We start from the raw sequence: 20,735 nt of genomic DNA on the forward strand, positions 1-20,735 counted from the left end.
TACCCTCCCTGCTGGTCCTGTATCAAGACTTGAGGTATGTGCTCCAGAAATCATCCTACCATTAATGGCTCTGGATCTTGAGCTTTGGCAGAAGAGGATTGACAGAAAGTGCCCAATTTTGGGCAGCTTCTCAGACCTGTGCACTGCAGCCACCCCACTGTTTTCACAGGCCAGGGAATAATTTTGTGTTCTCCTGTCCTTGGGATCCAATTCTCCTCTTCTTGGGATCGCCAATATATGCGGCTGCGATCTTGGGTACAATGGAAGCAGGCTAAGTGGAAATGCCTCAAAATAAATTTGAAGAGTTGTTAGCAGCTCCTTCCCTGAAACATCTGTTACATATATTGGAATGGAGCTGAGATTTTTACAGTGAACGTATTATGCATTTTAATGGTAAATTTTCTTTATTATTTGTCATTGCATAGGAACAGAAGACAGCAGGTTTCTTGCCTGCTGGAGCAGGTAAACTGCAGAAGCTGGAATAATTGATTTATTTTGTATGAAACCAAAATGCATGCATTTGGTACAAATATTTCTAATTTAACAACCTGGAGCATGGAGCAGATGCATAAATATATTAGGAGCAGCATAAGAGAGCTATATGGTTTGCAGAATATGAAGCTGCATGTGAACTTGTTGTTTTTGCCATATTTTTTGACATATATTGTGTGCTTCCAGATGAAACTTATTGTGCAATTGCCCTTCCTAATTCACTACATTTTGTCAAGTGTCTGAATAACCTTATCTTCAATTTGTAACCCTTTCGTGTTTTCCCACCAGTTTTTCTATCTTTTTTCTTACCAGCAAAAAATCAATTAAGGAAGAAAATAAATAGTTGCACAGATAAAGTTCATTCCAATACCAATCAATAGCTGTAGCTCTCAGAGCGTTCACAAGAAGCCTACATTAAAATATAACAACAAAAGCATAATAAAAGGTCTCCAACATCAAAAAAATTAAAGCCATTTAAACAGCTAAACTGATTAAAAATCTAATAGTAAGGAGCTGGGCCTGATAGAAACAATTGACATACATACCCCTCCATATGCCATCAAATGCTAGGTGTAGAGGGCAGTCTTAAACATGCTGAAAAGAAGACAGTGATGGTACCAGGTGGACCTCAGTAGGGGGAGCATGCCATAATTGGGAGGGGGTACCACTGAGAAGGCTCTCTTCCATGTTGCTGCTTCCCAAGACTCCCTTGGAGAAGGCAGTTGGAGGAAGGCCTCTGATGCTGAGCCAGGTGGTGCCCAGGTAGGTAGGGAGAATAGCCCCATAAGGTGTTGCCTTCTGATTGGTATTATTAGGGGCTGTTTGTCTGGAAGGGTCATAAATTAATGTGCAAGCAAGGGAGTTAATTCTGTGGCCTGGCATCCCTCTTTGCTTAAGGCCTTCCCCAGGCTCTCCATTAATTGAAGGGCATGTTCAGAAAATTTCTGTGGATCTTTAGCACTGGGCATCTGTTCTCTCTGAGTTCAGGGAGCACAAGTGGGAGGGAAAAGCATTTTGAGAGCATGCTATACATGCATTCCTGAAAATGTCTGTAGAGAACCTTTCTGCAGACAGGTGTATGCGTGAAGGGTTCCTGTTGAATGTTGTTCACGTACCTCTAACTGTGTGGCTTTCCATACATGTTAATGAGCACTGTACAAAGAGGTTGGAGGTGACACCTTCATTTGTGATGCTCGGCACACCTCAGTCTGTTCTCATTCACTGAAAATATAAAGAATGTTGTGTTGTGTCAAGCTTTTGCTTTGGGAGCCCAAATCAATAGGAAATATATACAATCAATGCATTTAAAGTTGGAAGAGAACACAGAGGCCATCCAGTCCCCCTTGCTGTTCAAGACATGATATTATGTTCTAGGTTGCACTTTTTCCTGAAAAAAAAAAAGCTTACTGAGAATCGTTTAAAATGACTGACTAAAGCTGGTGAATTCTTCAAAACAGATTGGCTTTTGTCCAACCTAGAAAAGTATGTAATGAGGTTGTAAGTTTATTGAAAAGCTGCAGAAATTTAGTAGGATGTTGTTGAAACCAGATTGAACTACTCAGTTTTTTCCCTTTTGTTCCCCATAGCCTTTTCAGTATATTATCATTCTAACCTTCCTCATTCTTTCACGGTGAAGGGAGGTACTTGAAATGCTCGACTGAGGAATGCTAGGAATTGTAGAATTTTTTGTACCTGTCTAACCTGCATAGTATTGCACCCAGTTGAAATGGAAATTGATGAAGGTTTCAGCAAACTTGAGTACATTTTTAATATATGTGGATGTGCATATTTATCGTATGGAATCCTAGGACTGGTATTCCGATCACTGCCAAGCCATCTTTTGCAGTGCACCAACAACAGAATGGTCTCATTGCAGAGCAAACATGAAATTTGGAGCTATTCTGGCCGATGAAATGGGTTTAGGGAAAACACTGCAGTGCATCGCGCTCACCTGGACTCTCCTGCGTCAAGGGCCATATGGAGGCAAACCTATAATAAAACAGGCACTGATCGTTGCTCCTGGGAGTCTGGTGAAGAACTGGGGAAAAGAATTTCAAAAATGGTTGGGAAATGAAAGACTCAAGGTATTCTTAGTTGATCAGGTGAGATACTGAAGGCATAAAATTCATCTGCTGTCCATAACCATTTAAGGTCCTTCATTATTTGGATGGGGTTCAGCTCTGCTTTTTACTGTTGTAGAACCTTACTGGCTAGTCTGAGGATATTTTGAAATAACATTTACACAGCACTGTGCTTGTCTTGCCTTGCCTAGTCAATTGTTTTCTCACTGCCGTGAGCAGCCTTCCTGAACTTGGAGCCCTCCCCAGTGGGAGGTGAGTCCGACAGTGGTAGTCGGGTTGGGAAAGGCTGACCTGGAGCATTGCTTTTTGCTACTCTCCCAGGTAGGAAACTCCTGACACACATGCTCACATTCATGTGCCGTGAATGTTGCCACTCCTTGGGCCAGCTCCAGCGCCTGCAGCAAGCAATGGTGCAGCAAGGTCCTTTCAGAACCTGGACTGAATGACCTTATGGGGGCCCACTTCAGGCTTCCACCTGTATCACTTCAGCTGTGAAACTGCTTACCTTTCTTTTCTTCCTTCTGATAGTTAGAACAGTGACAAAACTGCTTGCCAGATATTGGGGCATGGACAGATCTTCATCCTAAACTTCCTTAAATTATAGCCACATCATGACTACAGGAATAAAATGTCATCTGCTTCAGCTGGCCTGAAGCCCTTGTCAGCTGTTGCTCTCTGAGTGCTCATTTGGAGGATTCCAGGATGTTGGCTTCAAGATGCAGCCCTTGTTGCTCCACTGGCATCTTATTAACAAGTTAAACAACTCCTCACTTGTGAATATTGAGGAGCTTTTAATTAAAGTAGCTTTCTTTCTTCCATTCCATTCCCTTGCCACAGCAGCAGTGGTGGCGAACCTATGGCACGTGTGCCACAGTGGACACGCAGAGCCCTCTCTGTCAGCACTCAAGCCAAATCGCCTCAGCAGCCGAGTATTGGATACTCGCACCTAGGGGCCACGCGCATGCTCAGAAAGGAGTAGCGGCGCCAGGAGATGATGTCATGAGCCACAACTCAATAGCCACGATTCGTCCGAGCTTTCGCATGGCCGGTCAGTGTGCTGCCAAGGATATATACAGTGGTACCTCAGCTCACGAACGCCTCAGTTCACGACCAATCAGGTCGCAAACAGAAATTTCAAAAAGTTTGCCGCAGGTTGCGAACTCTGCATCGGGTGATGATCGCAAGTGTGCCCGCCTTCCCTGCACAGGCGCGATTGTGGTTGTGCTGGGGGCGGGATGGCCACGTATGTGCTGGGGGGGGAGATGGCCACAATTGTACCTATGTTCCCTGCCTGTGCGTGCCTGCGCCCACCTTCCACCCGTGCACCCATGCCCACCTCCCCCTCAGCGCACCTGCCCCGGGCCACCCACCCGCGGGCCTGCCTCCCCCCAGCGCGCCTGCAATCACGCCTGCCTCCCCCCACCCCCCACACGATTGCTGGGGGTGGGGGAGATGGGCACAATCTTTGTTCTTTATCACTTTGCTTCACATTTTTGTGAGTAAAAAAAATAGTTGCAGAACGGATTAACCTTATTTTCATTGACGCTTATGGGGAAATCTGACTTGACTCACGACCAATTTGGGTCACGACCAGAATCCTAGAACGGATTAAGTTCGTGAGCCAAGGTACCACTGTGTATATTTACTTGGACTGGCTGTGAGTTGTTTTTTCGAAACTAAAACCTCAGTTTTCAGGTTTTATTGCAGTGTTGGCATCTTGCTATAAATAAATGGGTTTTGGGTTGCAGTTTGGGCACTTGGCATCTAAAAGGTTCGCCATCGCTGGAATAGGATATCTGCTAGGATCCATTCCCCACAGTCATTCCCTGCTGTGTTGTTGTATCTGGTGGGAAAGAGGTCAGCAAAAGTGAACTATAGCAGTGCCCCCATGTTCCACCATAGCAGCGTTGGCTGCTTTGCATTTAGAAAAAGTGCAGGTCTTTTTTGACCTTGTTTTTGAGGCGATTGGGCATTACTGTGCCTTAAGAGAGGATGCTCATCTAGTACCTCATAGGTAACCCCCCCCCCCCGCTAGACTAGACCAAAGGCCCATGCTGTCAGCATCCTGTTTCTCACAGTATCCAACCAGTTGCCATGGGATCACTAGCCCTATCCCAGTTTTGCTGCCCAGCATCTGGTATCGCCTCTCGTCCAGGGGGCAATACATGGCCACTGTGTAGCTATTTGAAGTCCCCGATCATTTCATGGAGCATGAAAGTGCCCAGTCCCCTTCTAAAGCCATCTAAGCTAGCGGCCATCACCATATTTTGTGTCAGTGAAGTCTGCAAATTGACTGTGTGTGAGGAAGTGAGAAGAAATATGCACACAGGAATGTATTTTCATTTGTTTAAACAGTCAGCATTATAAACGCTCTTTATTATTTACAGGATCACAAAGTGGAAGAATTTATCAATTCCCCCCTCCATCCAGTTCTGATAATTAGTTATGAGATGTTTCTACGCTCCTTGGACCAAATTCAAAAGACAGAATTTGGCCTTGTCGTCTGTGATGAGGGACATCGTTTGAAAAACAGCTCCATTAAGACAACCACAGCCCTTGCCAGCCTGCCTTGTGAGAGGAGAGTAATTCTTTCGGGTGGGTATCATTAAGGTGCCAAGGTGGGCTAGCATGGGGATAAAAGAAATGGAGAGTTTAGGCTATATCTGTCTGCTAATTATACTGATTGCAACTCATTTACCATTGTGAATGTAAGCGGTAGCATTGTCTAAGTGTCAGTTTCCACTATTTCAACCTCATTAGTACCACTGGACAGGCATGGTTGGATGCTAATTGTTTGTGACAATTAAGAATGTAATAAACAAACCCCAGCCCTCCAGAAAAATGCGTGAAGAATTTGCTTAGTGTCCAAATGAAATATTGAGACCTGTTCTGCTGCTGTAAGTGCTGTTCAGCATACCCTAAATTTAGATGTGAGCAGTGCAAAAGATGAATAAAATGTAATATCATCCAGCAAAGGGGTCCTTTTCCAAGCATAAACGCCCATTGAATTGTCTTTTCTTTTTCCCAAGGTACTCCAGTACAAAATGATCTGCAAGAATTTTATGCATTAATAGAGTTTGTAAATCCTGGAATACTTGGTTCTTTATCTGCATACAGAAAAGTATATGAGGAACCCATTAGAAGATCTCGAGAGCCTTCAGCAACAAAGGTATGTCATTAAAATCGGAAATTAGATTTTGTGATTGGCTGCATTAAAATGAAGAGGCTCTTTGACTACATGAAGAATAAACAATCTGTTTCAGTGAGATAATATGAACAGTGTTCATTTTACTCCTGTGTTGTTGTGTGTCTGCATGATGGTTGAGTGCCATGGGAAACCTGAAGGGACTGCCCATTGCTTGCGTTCTGGATTTCACAGCTTCTCAGTATTCAGAACACCATGTCAGGATTCACAGATCCAGCTGCCCCATCTCTCCTAACCTCCCAGTTATAAATGACCATAGCAAAGTGGGAGATCGGTGCTTTGCATGGAGCAGGTCCCAGGTTCATCCCTTGGCATCTGCAGGCAGGGCTAGGGAAGAATTTTGCCTGAAACCCTGAAGAGCTGCTGCCTGTCAGTGCCCACAACACTGGGCTAGATGGTCTGATTCAGCATAAGGAGCTTCCTTGGTTCCTAAATGACCTCACTCTTTTAGGAATAAACTTGTACAAGTTGCTTGGGATACTCTCTCTACACGTTTTTAGGGCACTATGTGTGTTTAGGGAATATATACTTCCAGAACACAAATGACTGCGGGATTTCAAATAACATACTCTAGGTATGTTGTTTCCCATTGCAGTCCTGGCCCTATTCTGCCAGGGAAGCAGCTATTCTGTGGTTAATGGGGCTGGTTGAGAAATGAACATTCTCATCAGGAAGCCAAGCATGAGTAACTGGGGATCGTTTGGCCAGGACAGTGGAATGCCTGTATGAGGAACTCAAAGGAGTATAGCAGATTAAATCAGAGCTTTCTGTAAATGTTTTATTGAGCATATATACCAAAACAGCAATTATATAGTTAATTATTGAAGCCTTCCTAGAGGAGGGAGATATGGGAGGGGCTGATAGTGAATTTGTTGCTCAGTATGACCACCTTTTCTGAGAGAGGTGGGAAAGGGGAGAGATTTGCAATGCAATCTTATATATACACGTCTACTCAGAAGTAAGTTTCATTGAACTCAGTGGGACGTAGTCCCATGTAAGTGTGCATAGGATTGTAGACTGCAACCCTACTTAGCTGGGAGGCAAAGCACCACTGAACTTAGTGGAACTTGAGTAGCTGTGTATAAGATTGCTTTGTTAAAGTACGAGAGTTGTTACCAGTCCTTCCTTATGTTCTATCCGAAAACTGAAAAGCAACAGTTGAAGGGTGGATACTAGTGGGTAGCTTGAATGCTGCAGATGGAAGGTATAGATTGTGGGAAACCAATAATCTATATGAGCTTGTTTGATCATCCGCTTGGTTCTCTAGGAGGAAATTGAACTGGGAGAGAGAAGAGCAGAAGAGCTTGCTCGCCTGACTGGACTCTTCATTCTTAGAAGAACCCAAGATGTGATCAACAAATTTCTTCCTCCTAAAAGGGAGAGCATCCTTTTCTGTCGTCCAACAGCACTGCAGCTTGATCTCTATCGAAGGCTGCTGAGCTCTCAAGTTGTTAAATCTTGCCTACAAGGCAGTCTGGAAAATAGCCCTCATTTAATCTGCATTGGAGCGTTGAAAAAACTTTGCAACCATCCCTGCCTTCTCTTCAAGACAATTCTGGTTTGTGGATTGTATTTTATTTAAACATAATTCCTAAACAATCTGTTTGATGAGGACACGTGCAATTAAAGAGGTATTTAAGTTTATGTTCACCAACAAAAATGATTTGATTTAAAATGTATACTCACTTATTACAACTGGCTTGTCCAGAAAGTGGCTCACAACAATTCCATGAAAACTCAATAAATAACATTTTAGACAAGATAGCTGTTGAAAAATATTGGCTTATGTCCAGTTTTAGTCTCACTGAGAGCAGACCTAGTGAAATTAATCAGACTTAAATTAGACTGACATTGAATGCAACCCACTGTCCAGTATTCAAACATTATAGCATATCAAACAGTCCAGTGAAAAATAACAGCAATTTTAAAAGAACTCATTACAAAAAAGCAATAAACACAGTATAATCTTTCCCAATTTTATTTGTGAAACGTTAAAACAAACCAACTCAGCATGCTGCCTGATATTACTAAGGTGCAGTCCCATGAAAGTTTAGATGGAAAAAGGCCAACAACTCCCATCATGCCCAGCCAGGATAGAAATGCACCTTTAATAAGAAACGAAGTACAAAAGCAGCAACAAACGAGCCAGCTTGTAAGTGGGTGCATAGCTCTGAAATAATAAATAGAGTGCTTAAAGAACCAACGGATCTCCATTTCAGGTAGGCAAGGACAGAAGAGCACGATTGCATGTTTACATTGGGTGGCTGCCATGTGTCCACCTGTGGCAACCCAGCTCCCACCTGGCCTTCCTTTTGGTCAGTTCCCCATGTCTTACCTGGGCCATAGAAATACACACCTAAGTATCCTCAGGCACCCTCCCCCCCCCACCACCCAAAGGAATACAACTCCCCTGTTTTTCTGAGTATGGCAACCTTGGGGAAAAATCTTCTCTCCCCGGGAATGAGTGTAGAGCTGAGGCTGCGTAACAGATAGCAGCCCTTCCCCTGGATGGTTTCCAGGATCAGCCGTGGCAGCTGCATGTGAAGCCATCCGAGGGAATGAGCAATGGAATTTTCTCCAGTCCTCTGCTGTCCCTGCTGTTGTTGCAGGGTGACTGAATTCCCCTCGTCTCCTTTCCCCTCTGCCTCAAGGCCTCCTGGCTTGTGACAAACCACAAACCATGGCGGTGGCAGCTGCTGCGGCTGCGGCTACCAGCCTTGAGCTACCGTCTGCCAGGAAATTGCATGTGACAGAAAGTAGCGGCACCTTTTGAAATCTCCAAAAACCTCAACCGTGGAAAGCAGGCAAACAAAATGCTAATTTTTATCAATCCAGTTCCCTATAGGCTTTATTAGCTCTGCTGACTTCTGCCTTCATTGTCAGTTGAGTTTTCTGCTTCCTACCTCGCTTTCAAGCTGGTTAACAAAAGAGTTCAAGCATGTCAGTGGATCTTACCTCTTCCTTTGGCGATGCGGTGTCTCTTGTCTCTTTTGCCAGGGGTACCCATGGATTTATTGCATGACCTCACCTTATTCAGGGTATTTCATAGGGGTGGATGATGCTCTCTGTGACTTGTAACCTTCCTATGTTGACCCACTGCTTTGGTCTTTTCTGTTACTGAGATAATCTGTTATGGAATTGCAGCTCAGTGCTTTCAGACGGGAAGGACTAGGAGCCCTCTCTGTCTGGATGTACACTGTCATTCCTCTAGGACAGTGGGTTTAGAATGTGTTCTCTTATGGAAGCTTTCCAGTGTTGATTTGTCTGCTGAGGGCTTTCTCCATATTCTCCAAGGAATCCATGCATACAAAGATGTCTTACTGGTCCATCTAGCCCAGTAGCACCTGCTTTGTTGTTGTTAGTTGCGAAGTTGTGTCCAACCCATCGCGACCCCATGGACAACATTCCTCCAGGCCTTCCTGTCCTCCACCATCCCCTGGAGTCCACTTAAGCTTACGCCAACTGCTTCAGTGACCCCATCCAGCCACCTCATTCTCTGCTGTCCCCTTCTTCTTTTGCCATCTATTGTTCCCAGCATTAGGCTCTTCTCCAGGGAGTCCTTCCTTCTCATTAGGTGGCCAAAGTATTTGAGTTTCATCTTCAGGATCTGGCCTTCTAAAGAGCAGTCAGGGTTGACCTTCTCTAGGACTGACCAGTTTGGTCGCCTTGTGGTCCAAGGGACTCGCAGGAGTCTCCTCCAGCACCACAATTCAAAGCCCTCAATCCTTGGCGCTCAGCCTTCCTTATGGTGCAGCTTTCACAGCCATGCATTGCAACTGGGAAAACCATAGCCTTGACTATACGCACTTTTGTCGGCAGGGTGATGTCTCTGCTTTTTAGTATGCTATCTAGATTTGCCATAGCTTTCTTCCCCAGGAGCAAGCGTCTTTTAATTTCTCGGCTGCAGTCCCCGTCTGCGTCTGCTTTATAGAACAGATTAGGTACTACATCCGTGCAGAGGTGGGCACCATGTGGTCCCTGCAGCACCCTGCCACTCCTGACATTCAGGGGAAACTTCCGAACCAGGATTGTTTTTGTTGCGAACAAACATGTCCGGAACTGCTATAGAGCACTAGTGTCAAATTAGCGTCTTTGCAAGGGGCTCCTTAGCATCTAGAGATGCCATCTTGGGTTTTTGATTTTTAATTTTGAACCTCCCACCCTGTTTTCGGCATCCTCAGGAGGTTGGCCCAAGGGAAATCCATGTGGCAAAAGTGGCTCCCAGACCGCTCAGAGTCACCTACTCCTGCATTAGTGGTATATATTAGAGCACAGGTAGAAGGACATTGGAAAAGTTTGCCTCCTTGCCGCTTTCTAACAAATATGCAGATGGGCAGCCTTTTTCCCATTCACATTTCCAGTGGGATCATCACTTGGCTTGAGTGGGGAGGGGGTCACATACTAGCAGTGGCGTGAATAGTCTTCCAGTTTCTTTCCAGTTCTGATATGGGCAGAAGGTAAGTTGGGATCTCTTGGTGGGTGGACTTTTAAGTAAATCAACAAAGATTCCTTACTTCCAATTCTTTCACAATGGCAACCACACCATAAATGGATCTTTATGGAAAGAGACCGAATACATTCTGGGCTCTGAATGTTAGTAAAGATACCACATCAGTCTTGCAAGCTTACAAGTTGTAGTGTTATCAGTACCCTGTCTGGGTTCCCACATTCAAGGGTTGGGTATGGGTTGAGTGCACATTGTCATTGTGCTGTAGGTTGTTGTTGAAACATGGCTTATCATGTCTGAATCCATTTTAGGTATATTTTAACAAAGTATGGGCGCATTTTATTAGGAGCTTGTCACGTACATAACATGAAAGCTGCCTAACTTCTAAACAATTCTGCTTTTCACAGGAGAAAGGCCATGACCCCACTGGTGATGAACAAGTGAAACAGAACCTCTGTGAGGGTTTGCTTGATATTTTTTCTCAAGGATGCCCTCCAGCCTCTTTTTCTGAGAGTGACTCTGGGAAACTAAAGGTGCTGGTTCAGCTTCTGGCAGCAATCCGGGAATTCAGCCCTTCAGAACGGTAGGGAACATGTTTGATTGTCTTTTCTTTCTGTGTGCAATGAAACCTTTTCATCTAAGCCACCTTCCCTCAGATAGCTTCAGTCCATTCCAGGCATTCCAAGTAGCTGCATGGGTTGATGCAAGCAAGCAAGCAAGCCACATCCACCTGCAGTATGCATGTGGCATCTGGCTGAAAAGCTCACTCTCTCTCAGCTGAACCAGCTCCACAGGGTTGTTGTGGGGATGGATTGGCCACCCTGGGGTCTTTGGAAGAAGGCTAAGTCTCTACAAGAGCCTTCCCTGGCTCCGTGGCCTCTAGATGTCATGGGCTACGGGGCCATTGGGACCGATGAGAGTTGAAGTCCAAAGCATCTAGAGGGCACCAGTTTGGGAAAAGCCACTCTGCAATGTAATAATTCGTTGACTATTTCAAATTCGTTAAGAAGGAAATTTGTGCCAATGCAGCTTTGAGTCAGCAGTTGTCTTCTTACTGTTTTTACTGATATATTTCTATTAAGGAGCAGTTATTTCATTGCATAGGGTTTAGGCCAATTTCTTATTTGTTGTTTATTACAATGAAAAATAGGAACATTATAAAAAGAAACACATTTAGAGGAATGGGACATTATATCTATCTTCCTCAGTTATTTAAGGAATAATCCTATCCATGTGTAGACAGAAAAATTATTGCCCTTCCCAGCATTTCCCCAGTCAGTTCCCTTTAGTTTTTAAAAAAATATTTATCCTCACTTTCTCAGAAAATTAAACAGCTCACAGCAAAGAAATCAAACAATAAAAGTTACAAAATAGAAAACCAGATTAAAACATTTTAAATATTAAAAATAGCAACTCTAGTAACATCAGCCTCAAAACAAACAAACAAAAAACCTCACTGAATCCCTTCTTGATAGTTTGCCCTAACCATAATTGCAGTTTAGGTAGCATGTTGTAATATGTCCAGTTTTTGAAAAAGGTTCCATAAAAATGAATATCGTCTATGAGCTCTTCCCTGTACAGAGAACTTTTTTGACTGTGCAATGTGTTCTATGTAGAGAGTCATTTAGGTTTCAATTCTGTATCTTCTTCCCTGGGAGCAAGCCCCACGGGACTGAACAGAACACAATTCTGAGTCAAAATGTCTAAGATTGGACTGTTACCAGCACGCAGTTGCCTTTTTGTGAGAAAATGCTTTGAAAAAGCTCCAGTCATTGTGCTGTATTGGCATGTCTCTTACAATGTTACTGAGCCTTTTTACTTTGACGTTTTAACTCTTGCTTCTCTTTGTTGTATCTTGGTGTTCATCAGAATGTTCAATGTGCAGACTCCCAAATGAAATAATTTCTTGTTCTAATGCCCAGATGATTTAATGTGCATGTATTGTTAGGGTAAAAAAGTGTTGATTTGTCCAGACTTTTATTATCTGCCCTTTTTTGTATCTCTCTCCCTCCCTCCCTCCCTCCCTCTCTCTCTCTCAGATAGCTGCCTCATAAGAGAAGTTCTCTGGGCAACAATCACCATAATAAACATTTTGATGCAAGTAAAAGTTCTTATCAATGTTACACTGAAGCCAGGGCTTTTTCTGCCTTTGTAGACTTTTGGCAACTTATAATCATTCATGATCCATTACATTTGTCTTCCATTTTCCCTCCATGCATTTTAGGGCAGTGCACATGGTTCTCTGCCACCATATTTTATCACCACAACAGGTTAGGTTAGGTTGTGATACAGTGACTGACTTAGGCTACCCAGTGCGATGCATAGCTGAGTAGAGATGTGGACCCAGGACTCCATCATTCTAGCCATTGCCCTAAGCAGACTTTCCATGACATTCTACCTTAGTGCTATTCATATGATTGTCTGATTTGTCCAGCATAACTTCCTTGTCCTTATGCTGACTCAGGACTCCTGTCCCCTGGATGTTTCTGCAGCACAAACTCAAAGTTCCTGTCACTGGCAAAACTACTTTATAAAATATACCACAGGAATATTCTCTAAGGAACTCTACTAATGATTTCTCTTTTAACATAGAATTTGCTATTAAGAAGTCAGTAATGATGATGATGGTGACAACCATTTATATATTGCTTCAAGTGTTTGAAGCATTTTGCATCCCTTATCCAGTTCTAGTTACTGTGACAACTGTGTAAGGCAGCGAGTTTTATTATCCACCCCCATATTAAGGTTGGTGAGAGACCAAGACTGAGAGAGTGAGGATTGTGGAAGCTCACCTGATGTGTTCATGGCAGAGGCAAGGTTCAGACCAGCAATGTACTGATTCATAGCTCAGTCTCCTGGCTCCCATGGTAGGCCAGCTCCTGGTGCATGAAGTTCAGTAGTAACAGTTGTGCTTGCACTTAGCATTTTTAACTCCAAACCAACCTCAATGCAAACTGTCATTTGTGGTATATGCTCACATTGCATGTGTGTAGAAGACTCAAGTTATACATGAAGGATCTTGATTGGCGAGTGACAGATTCTCTGTATTCTGGATCCACAGAGTTGTTCTGGTGTCTAATTACACACAAACATTGGATATATTGCAAGAGGTGTGCAAACGTAGTGGCTATTGCTATACAAGGCTTGATGGCAACACTCCTGTTTCCCAGCGACAACAGATTGTTGATGCTTTTAATGGCAAATTCTGCCCAGCCTTCATCTTTCTGCTGAGTTCAAAGGCCGGTGGTGTGGGTCTGAACCTCATTGGAGCATCCCATTTAATCCTGTACGATATTGATTGGAATCCAGCCACTGATATCCAGGTTTGCTGCAATTCTTTAATATTGAGATTGAAAAGCCTTTAGTATCAGGCATCATTAACAGTAGCCCTTAACGATGCAGATCCTTTGTTCAAAGATTCATTTAGATCAGATTATTTTATATGCTGTGCCCTGGACATACTGAACAAAGGATGCAAGATGAAAAGCCATGAAATTAGTGTATTTCTGTTGCAAAGGTTTCACTTATATCCACACAGGAAATTGCGGATGTGTTCAAAGTCCACATTAACTGAATAGACAAATGCTCCCCTGCCAACCATCATACGAGTGTTACTTTAAGACTAGCTGGTTGAATACAGGTTCCAGCTGGGCCCCTGATATGCCCTTCGGCAACCTTGTCACTCGGCAGATGGGTCTAAGTAGAATCGAAGTCATGGTAGCAGTGCTAGCAGGGGAACGTGGTGATCATTATCAGCTGATCCTGGCTGACCCCCCACCCAACCCCGTATAAACACAGCAGCCAGTTTTGCACACCTGGACAATGAAGCGAACTGTTGGAAATGGAGGGACATGAAGAGGAGTGTGATGTGCCGCTGTGTCCTGCGGTTCAAAGAAGTGCAAACGGAACATCACTGGGCATGCTTTGGTTCTCGCGCACCAAAGTTGTCCTTTGGATCTCAGCTGTTACTCTGCATGCACGCACACCCATTCTAGAAAGATGAGCTGTTTTCCTCATTAATTCAATGGAAGATGGACCTGCTGGTGACTGGCCATCGCGAGGGAAGCAGCTGATATGAAAATGAGATGTTGGGAAAAACAGTGGCTACGATGCAGGGCAGTCACACATTTCAAAGCTCTGCTAGGAAAGAGGTTGGTGGGGGTGTCGGACAACTGAGGGGGGAGGGGTAAAGAAATCATAAAGATAGTATTGTAAGAGCCTGGCCATAAGGGACGCTGTCAAGCGATGTGGGGAACAAATGTAAATAGGCAAAACTGATGCCACAGTGTTGCCCAGCACAACAGGTAGAATGGCCAGCCCGATAATCGTTGCTTTCTCATTCTCTTCTAGGCAATGGCCAGAGTTTGGCGAGACGGACAAAAACGGACAGTCCATATTTACAGGCTGCTAACAACAGGTGTGCCACATTGTAACTGCATTCTGAATTGGCAGAGCCTCTCCTAACCTTGCACCCTCCAAATGATCTACAAATCCCATCATCCCCAGCCAGCTGGGGTTGCCAGGTTGGGATAAGCCTGAATTATTTCCAAGCATCTTTGAATACAGACATTTTAAGAATCAGAAGTTCTGGGTTTTTTACTTTAAAAAAACATTTTAGGCCATTGTTTCTAGAAGTCTTTCAGTGTATATGCTTTCTTCAATGTAGGTACAATAGAAGAGAAAATCTATCAGAGGCAGATCAGTAAGCAGGGGCTCTCTGGAGCTGTTGTAGACTTTGCCAAGGGAAAAGAACATATCCGTTTTTCTATTGAAGAGCTTAGAAATCTCTTTATATTGCATGAAGATTCCAGCTCTGTCACCCACGATCTGCTGGAATGTAAATGTATGGGGAAGAAAGATGCTCAAGGTGAGTTTTGTTTCTCCTTTTCTCCTGGCTTGGCTCTCAAATGCTGGTGTACAATTTTAGATCTAACTCTGCCTTTTGTTTCGGGTAGTTTGCAGAAACTCAAATGGGTGCTAAATTTCAGGAGTACTTGGATTTAAAACAGCAAGTTATGTCTTTATGATGCATTTCAGCTATGCCTTTGTGCAAAAGTTGGTTTTAATCATAGAGCTTTTCTGCATGAAGCTGTACCAACTTCCAATTTCATTGCAGCACTGAGATCTGAACTTGATACAGAAAATTCTTTCCACTTCTTTTCCTGCTTTTTCATTACACAGCCTCTGGGTGGAACTGTGTTATATCCAAATAGCACAAATGCACCAGGAGAAAGAGTGCCATGTTCTCAGTTGTAATTTGATATCTCATTTTCCCCATTAAAAAAGGGAAAGTTCCTTAAAAAAACAAAAGAGAAGCAGGAGGATTACAGCATTGTCCAAGGGGCCCATGAACAACCATGGGTAAGGAATCATGAGTGCATAACAAATGCCTTGTGTGTGAAAATTTGTAATTAACACATAGAAATTCAGGATGGGCCAAAAAGAGTACTTGTTCAGACACCGCACAGCTCACTTACAATGGCTGGAGAATCTCATGCCTATGGGCTAATTCTGGCTTCCTGTGCTCCTTAGATGCTCACATCTGCTCCACAGGGGCACAGGAAATTATCTTACATTGACCGGGTTCAGACAGCAAGATAACCCATGGTTCCAGAACACCCCAGAGTTCAACGACCAGCCCTCTCAAGCCTTAAGCGTGAGCTGCGGTGCTTTCTGAAGCCAGTCATTGAAGAAGATCACTGGCCCATCAAGCTCAGTGTGGTCAGCACTGACTGGCAGCACCACTTCCAGGATTTCAAGCAGCCTGCTTTCTCAGCAGCTGATACTGGAGACTGGGCTCTTCACTGTGCATGGCCGTGTGTTGTGCAGTTTTCCCCCCATTTTTAAAAGAAGGACAAACAGTGCTGCTTAAGACCTCATGTCTGGCAGCAAGAGTTCTAAGCTACAGGATGCTGTCATATTTTGTGTTGCCTTCAGCCTGAACCGCCACTGCAGTGCAACCCCAAGAGCTTCTCTAAAGTGGGGATTTAGCCCATGGGCCGAAAGAGGTTCAGCAGCTCTGACCTGTGGGATTTGTAGCCACCGTCTGTGGCGACAGTCACTATCTGAGAAGGCTTTAAAGGGGGATTAGACACATTCACAGGGGGCAAGGCCGTCTGTCTCACCAGTCCTGATGGCTATAGGTCACCTCCAGGATCTGAGGAAGACTGTCTGTTGCACTGGTTCCCAGAGATCGAGAGCGGGAGAGGACAGTTGGAGCTTGGGGGCTTTCCAGAGATATCTGGTTGACCCCCACGGGAAACAGGATGCTGGACTAGCTGCATTTTAAACATTTCATTATTGCATTTATTATTTTGGCTACTCATTATTGTTTAGTTTACTGTTTGCTTTTGAGTGCCAACCAACCTGGCATAGTTTGCAGTTAGGCATTACATACATTTGTAAAATAAATGACATAGTCAGATTGATTTGGGGTTGAACCCACAGGACCCTTCTTGTGCATTCCCTCTCACTCACACACCTACTTACTTCCTGGGAGCACAATCTTTTTGGCCCTGGGGCTGCAGCTCATGCTGGTGCAAGGGTGAGGGGCTAGACACATGCATGAGTGCATGCACACCGATACACACTTACAGATACATGCACAGTCCCCATCACAAATGCATGGGGACATGTTTGGGCACGCACACCCTGACAATCCTCCAGCAGATTGCTCATTTTTTTGCTACTCACTGAGGTGGAGAAAGGATGACCAGTATGGGGATCGTCGGGACAGGGAGCAGGTGGAGCAACAGGGAATATGAGCAAGTCGGATTCAGCTGGGAGCTGCAGTAAAGGTCTTTGCAGGGCGTCAATAAAGACCTTGGGGGTTGCAGCTTGTGAAATCTGAGCCAGGTCATATAAGGACAAATCAAGGACTCTCCCGTGATCCCACCTCTCTGATTCTGAATATTCATATCATGCTTTGTCCCAAATACTATTTTGTTTTGGCAATTGGTATACTTCCCCAGCTTTCCCCCCTGTTATTTATTTCAGGTCCTCCAGAAAAACTCGCTGAGCAACATGAATGGCAGCTTGGCCAAAGCAATATGAAATCTTCCTCCAAGAAATCCATATCTATGTCACAGCTGATACAGTGGAAACACTTTTCTGTGGATCATGAGGACCTCCCCGATCCTTTCCTTGAAAGAATAAAAGACAATGTAACATTTGTTTTCCAAAATTTGACAAACTGAGGATAGCACCTAAGAGGGGCAAATTAGTTCTTTGTTTAGTTACACTAGACTTTTGTTCACTGATGTTTTATCTTTGTATAACAAAATTCAACAAAATGATGATTATTAATAACAGTAGAATATTGGTCTAATATAGGGAACATATCATAAGGTTAGTATTGTATTTCTTTTGATGATTTAAACATAACTTCAGAAAAAATATCTTGTTTGCTATAATTTATGCTAAACAATTTTGAAACCCTTGTCCAAGAGTTCCTTCTCCATCATATAGCCACAGAGGTGTTCTCGCAATGTTAGGTTGTGCTCTGCCACAGCAGTAAGGGTGCATTTGTTGCCTAGAGTTAGCATGCCTTCCTCCAGAACTGTGCCTCTTTTGTGAGGCTCCTGCCTTTCCAAGTAGTAAGGGCACTATTTTCTACTTATACAAATACAGTGCTCTTCTCCTGTCCAGCCCAAACCCCGACAGCTTACCAAATGTGACCAACATACAGAAATTCCTGCACCAGTCATGAGCATCTATTACAACCTTCTTCAACTCGGAGACCTCCACCCTGTTTATCTCGGTACCCGTGCTGCAGAGAGGCTCATTCTTTGAGGGTTCATTCTTTTCTGTAGCTTCCAGTTCTCAATTAATACTGAATAACTCACCGCTTCTCTCCATTGGTCTCACTGCTTGGACCACAGGGATAGTATTTGTCCTCAGCAAGTACCCTTGGACCTCTCAGCTGAAATTCCACCTTACTTGAGATGCCTGAATCTTTAGCAAATGTACAGGGGAGAAGGTCAGAACTCAGGAACACTAGATATTTTGCATGCAGAAGATCCCTTTTTGGCTTCCCAGCCTCTCTGGTGAAAGGGGTCGTGGGAAGTTGAGCTGCATGAAATTCTGCATGAATCTCTGGCAAGTGTTGTCCCAGAGATTCTTGCAGGTAGCTGGGAGAATTTCAGCAGAAGGCAGTTTCTTTTGTGTTACCCTCTTTCCTATAGGATGGGTAAAGAGAGCTTTGAAACTCTCCAAGGCTTTTTCTCTTGCCTCTTCTAGGATTGTTCTTGCAGGCTCCCCCAGGTAGAGACTACCTGTCAGTTGCTGTCTTCAGAGCCAATGGGTTCTTGGAGAAATGATCAGAAATTGACCGAAATGTGGCAAAATAAAAATCCCAAAACCCCTTACAATTCTTAGGCGTGATCTTTGCATCAAAGCATGTTCTCCTCTGTTGCTTTTGCCCACTGGTGGCCCTTGGCTTAATTTCAAAAGCCTTCTGCACGCAGGTCTATCCCTTCCCTGGCAGCCTGCTGGAAGGAAGAGGAGGAGAGAGGAAAAGGAATGCAGAAGAAGAAAGGGGGTGATCTACTCAATTTTGGGTCTGTCCCTTCCCATCACAGGCAAGTGCCCCTGACTGATTATTCACAAAGGAATGTGACCCTTGGCAGAAAAAAAGGTGCCCACTTTGGCTAGAGCTGTTGTGTTTTTTCAGCAGATGCATAGACCCAGTTCTGTCTTTGTAGAAAGCTGAGGAGGGCAACATTTACAAACCAAGACTGTTGAAGGAAGGGCTGCTTAAACTTCCCCTGGACTCCCAGGTATCTTGGGCAAAACTTTGCTCAGCTTTTTTATAGCTAATCTTTCTTCTGTTTTGAAACCAGCTGGTAAAACAAATGATCCTTTAAAACATCTGGTTCGATGGAGATTTGCAGGAAAAAAATCAATGTGTGAGAGAATGGTCAGAAAGGTCAAGCAGACATTGGCTATATGGTATTTTTTTAATGGAAGGGCCCATCTGTGCATTTGTTTGGGCTCAGTCTTGTAATGTCCGAGGATCGACGAATCTGCCAATTTCACTTTCAGTTTCTTAGTTTACCAGTCTTAAGTTCAGTTCATCCTGAACTTAGAGACTTTTTAGAATGTCAAGTTTGAGTGATCCAAAATGGGAAGAATATATATCTATATGTTAAAGTTCACATGAAAATTCATATGCATTGCTGTGCACAGTAAGGGATGTTTAAAAATTTCATTTCAGTTTGAAAAACAGCAAAATGTGCCATAATTCCAGGCCCCAATGTGACCACATTTTTCAGGAAAATCTCAAATATTCTTAAGTTTGCAATTGTATCCGCAAAATGTGTCCTTGTGAAAATTGGGTGTTTTAAAATGTTCACATTTCTTTGAGAAAAGGATGCATTTTCACACTTTAATCAGAGGCAGGTAAGTGTGCTTCTGTAAGAAATGTGCATTTTTCTTGTGAGAATGTGCACTTTTGTTTTTTAATGCCTGTGCTTGAGAACAAAAATGGGAAAATTGACAACTTGACAAGCTTGAACATCAGTGGTTCTCACACTCATAATTCATGCATTGTTGTGTGCTATTTGCCTACTATGTTTATTTTTTGGAAGCAAATTTTCTAATTTAATGCATTTCAGAACTTGATTTCCACTTACATTTTTGTAATAAAACATTTTTGTACACTTTCCCCCAATATATGCCTCTTTGAACACATTTTTAATTGGAATGCTGCACTGCAAAATTTGGAGATATGTTAATTTTGATGGGTGATTGACTTTTATATATTGGTTTGAAATTGCAAAATAAAGGAAGTTTGCATTAAAATGTGAACCAAACACATTTTCCCTCGTTCCTAATACTGCCTAATACCTGGAGGGTGCAGTCCTAATTTATTTGTTTGGATTTTTAAAATTGGACTTCACCTTTCTACTCAATGGCCACAATTGGCTTATTTAATGTGCAAAGGCTCATTAAATAAAGCTGGGACACGCTGGGAGTTGCAAGCCTTTTTTCTGTCTAAGCGTTCTTGGGATGGTGTCTTCCAACAAACAGCAAATCTAATCGAGCAAGTCTTGTGCTATGAACATCGAAGTATCAAGAGGCCATGACTTGATGCACAGTGCCCTTTTGCCATGGGTACGATGTTGCAAAAGTGATGATAAACGAAGCTTTACAATACAGAATAGAAGTAACTACTGGGGCCAAATGTTCTTAATCCCATGCTAGATAGTGTTTATGTTGCTAATACCAGCCCCAAAGAAACCCTTCAGCAAAGCTTTTCACAGCTTTTGTGGTGTGATTTAATTGCTTTGCATGTAGAAGCTTACTAATTTCCACAAACAATGCCTTTCCAGTTTATCTAGCTATCCTTGTTTGATTCATTTATACAACCCAAGGAGAACTATAAGCAAAATAAGTATTATAATTTCTAGAGAATGTTATTTTCTTAGGCATACTAATCCCATATAAGTAGATTTATTGTGGCATTTACTATATAAAACCAATAGGTCCAACATAGGAATAGGAATGTGTT

General features: G+C 43.3%; 1 protein-coding gene across 1 annotated transcript in view; it reads left to right on the forward strand.

Moving 5' to 3' along the window:
• Positions 1 to 20,026, forward strand: part of RAD54B (RAD54 homolog B) — a 48,137-nt gene extending 28,111 nt beyond the window's left edge. The window contains exons 7-15 of the mRNA XM_044424305.1: positions 2,369 to 2,594; positions 4,961 to 5,168; positions 5,603 to 5,742; positions 7,046 to 7,336; positions 10,633 to 10,808; positions 13,287 to 13,548; positions 14,576 to 14,642; positions 14,892 to 15,092; positions 17,222 to 20,026. Coding sequence (XP_044280240.1) covers positions 2,369 to 2,594; positions 4,961 to 5,168; positions 5,603 to 5,742; positions 7,046 to 7,336; positions 10,633 to 10,808; positions 13,287 to 13,548; positions 14,576 to 14,642; positions 14,892 to 15,092; positions 17,222 to 17,421 — 1,771 coding nt within the window. The 3' untranslated portion in view covers positions 17,422 to 20,026. The remainder of the gene's footprint in view (positions 1 to 2,368; positions 2,595 to 4,960; positions 5,169 to 5,602; positions 5,743 to 7,045; positions 7,337 to 10,632; positions 10,809 to 13,286; positions 13,549 to 14,575; positions 14,643 to 14,891; positions 15,093 to 17,221) is intronic.
• Positions 20,027 to 20,735: the final 709 nt, after the last annotated feature.

This window comes from Varanus komodoensis, unplaced genomic scaffold (assembly GCF_004798865.1).
Source record: "Varanus komodoensis strain SLA01 unplaced genomic scaffold, ASM479886v1 scaffold14_1, whole genome shotgun sequence".
Taxonomy (NCBI): domain Eukaryota; kingdom Metazoa; phylum Chordata; class Lepidosauria; order Squamata; family Varanidae; genus Varanus; species Varanus komodoensis.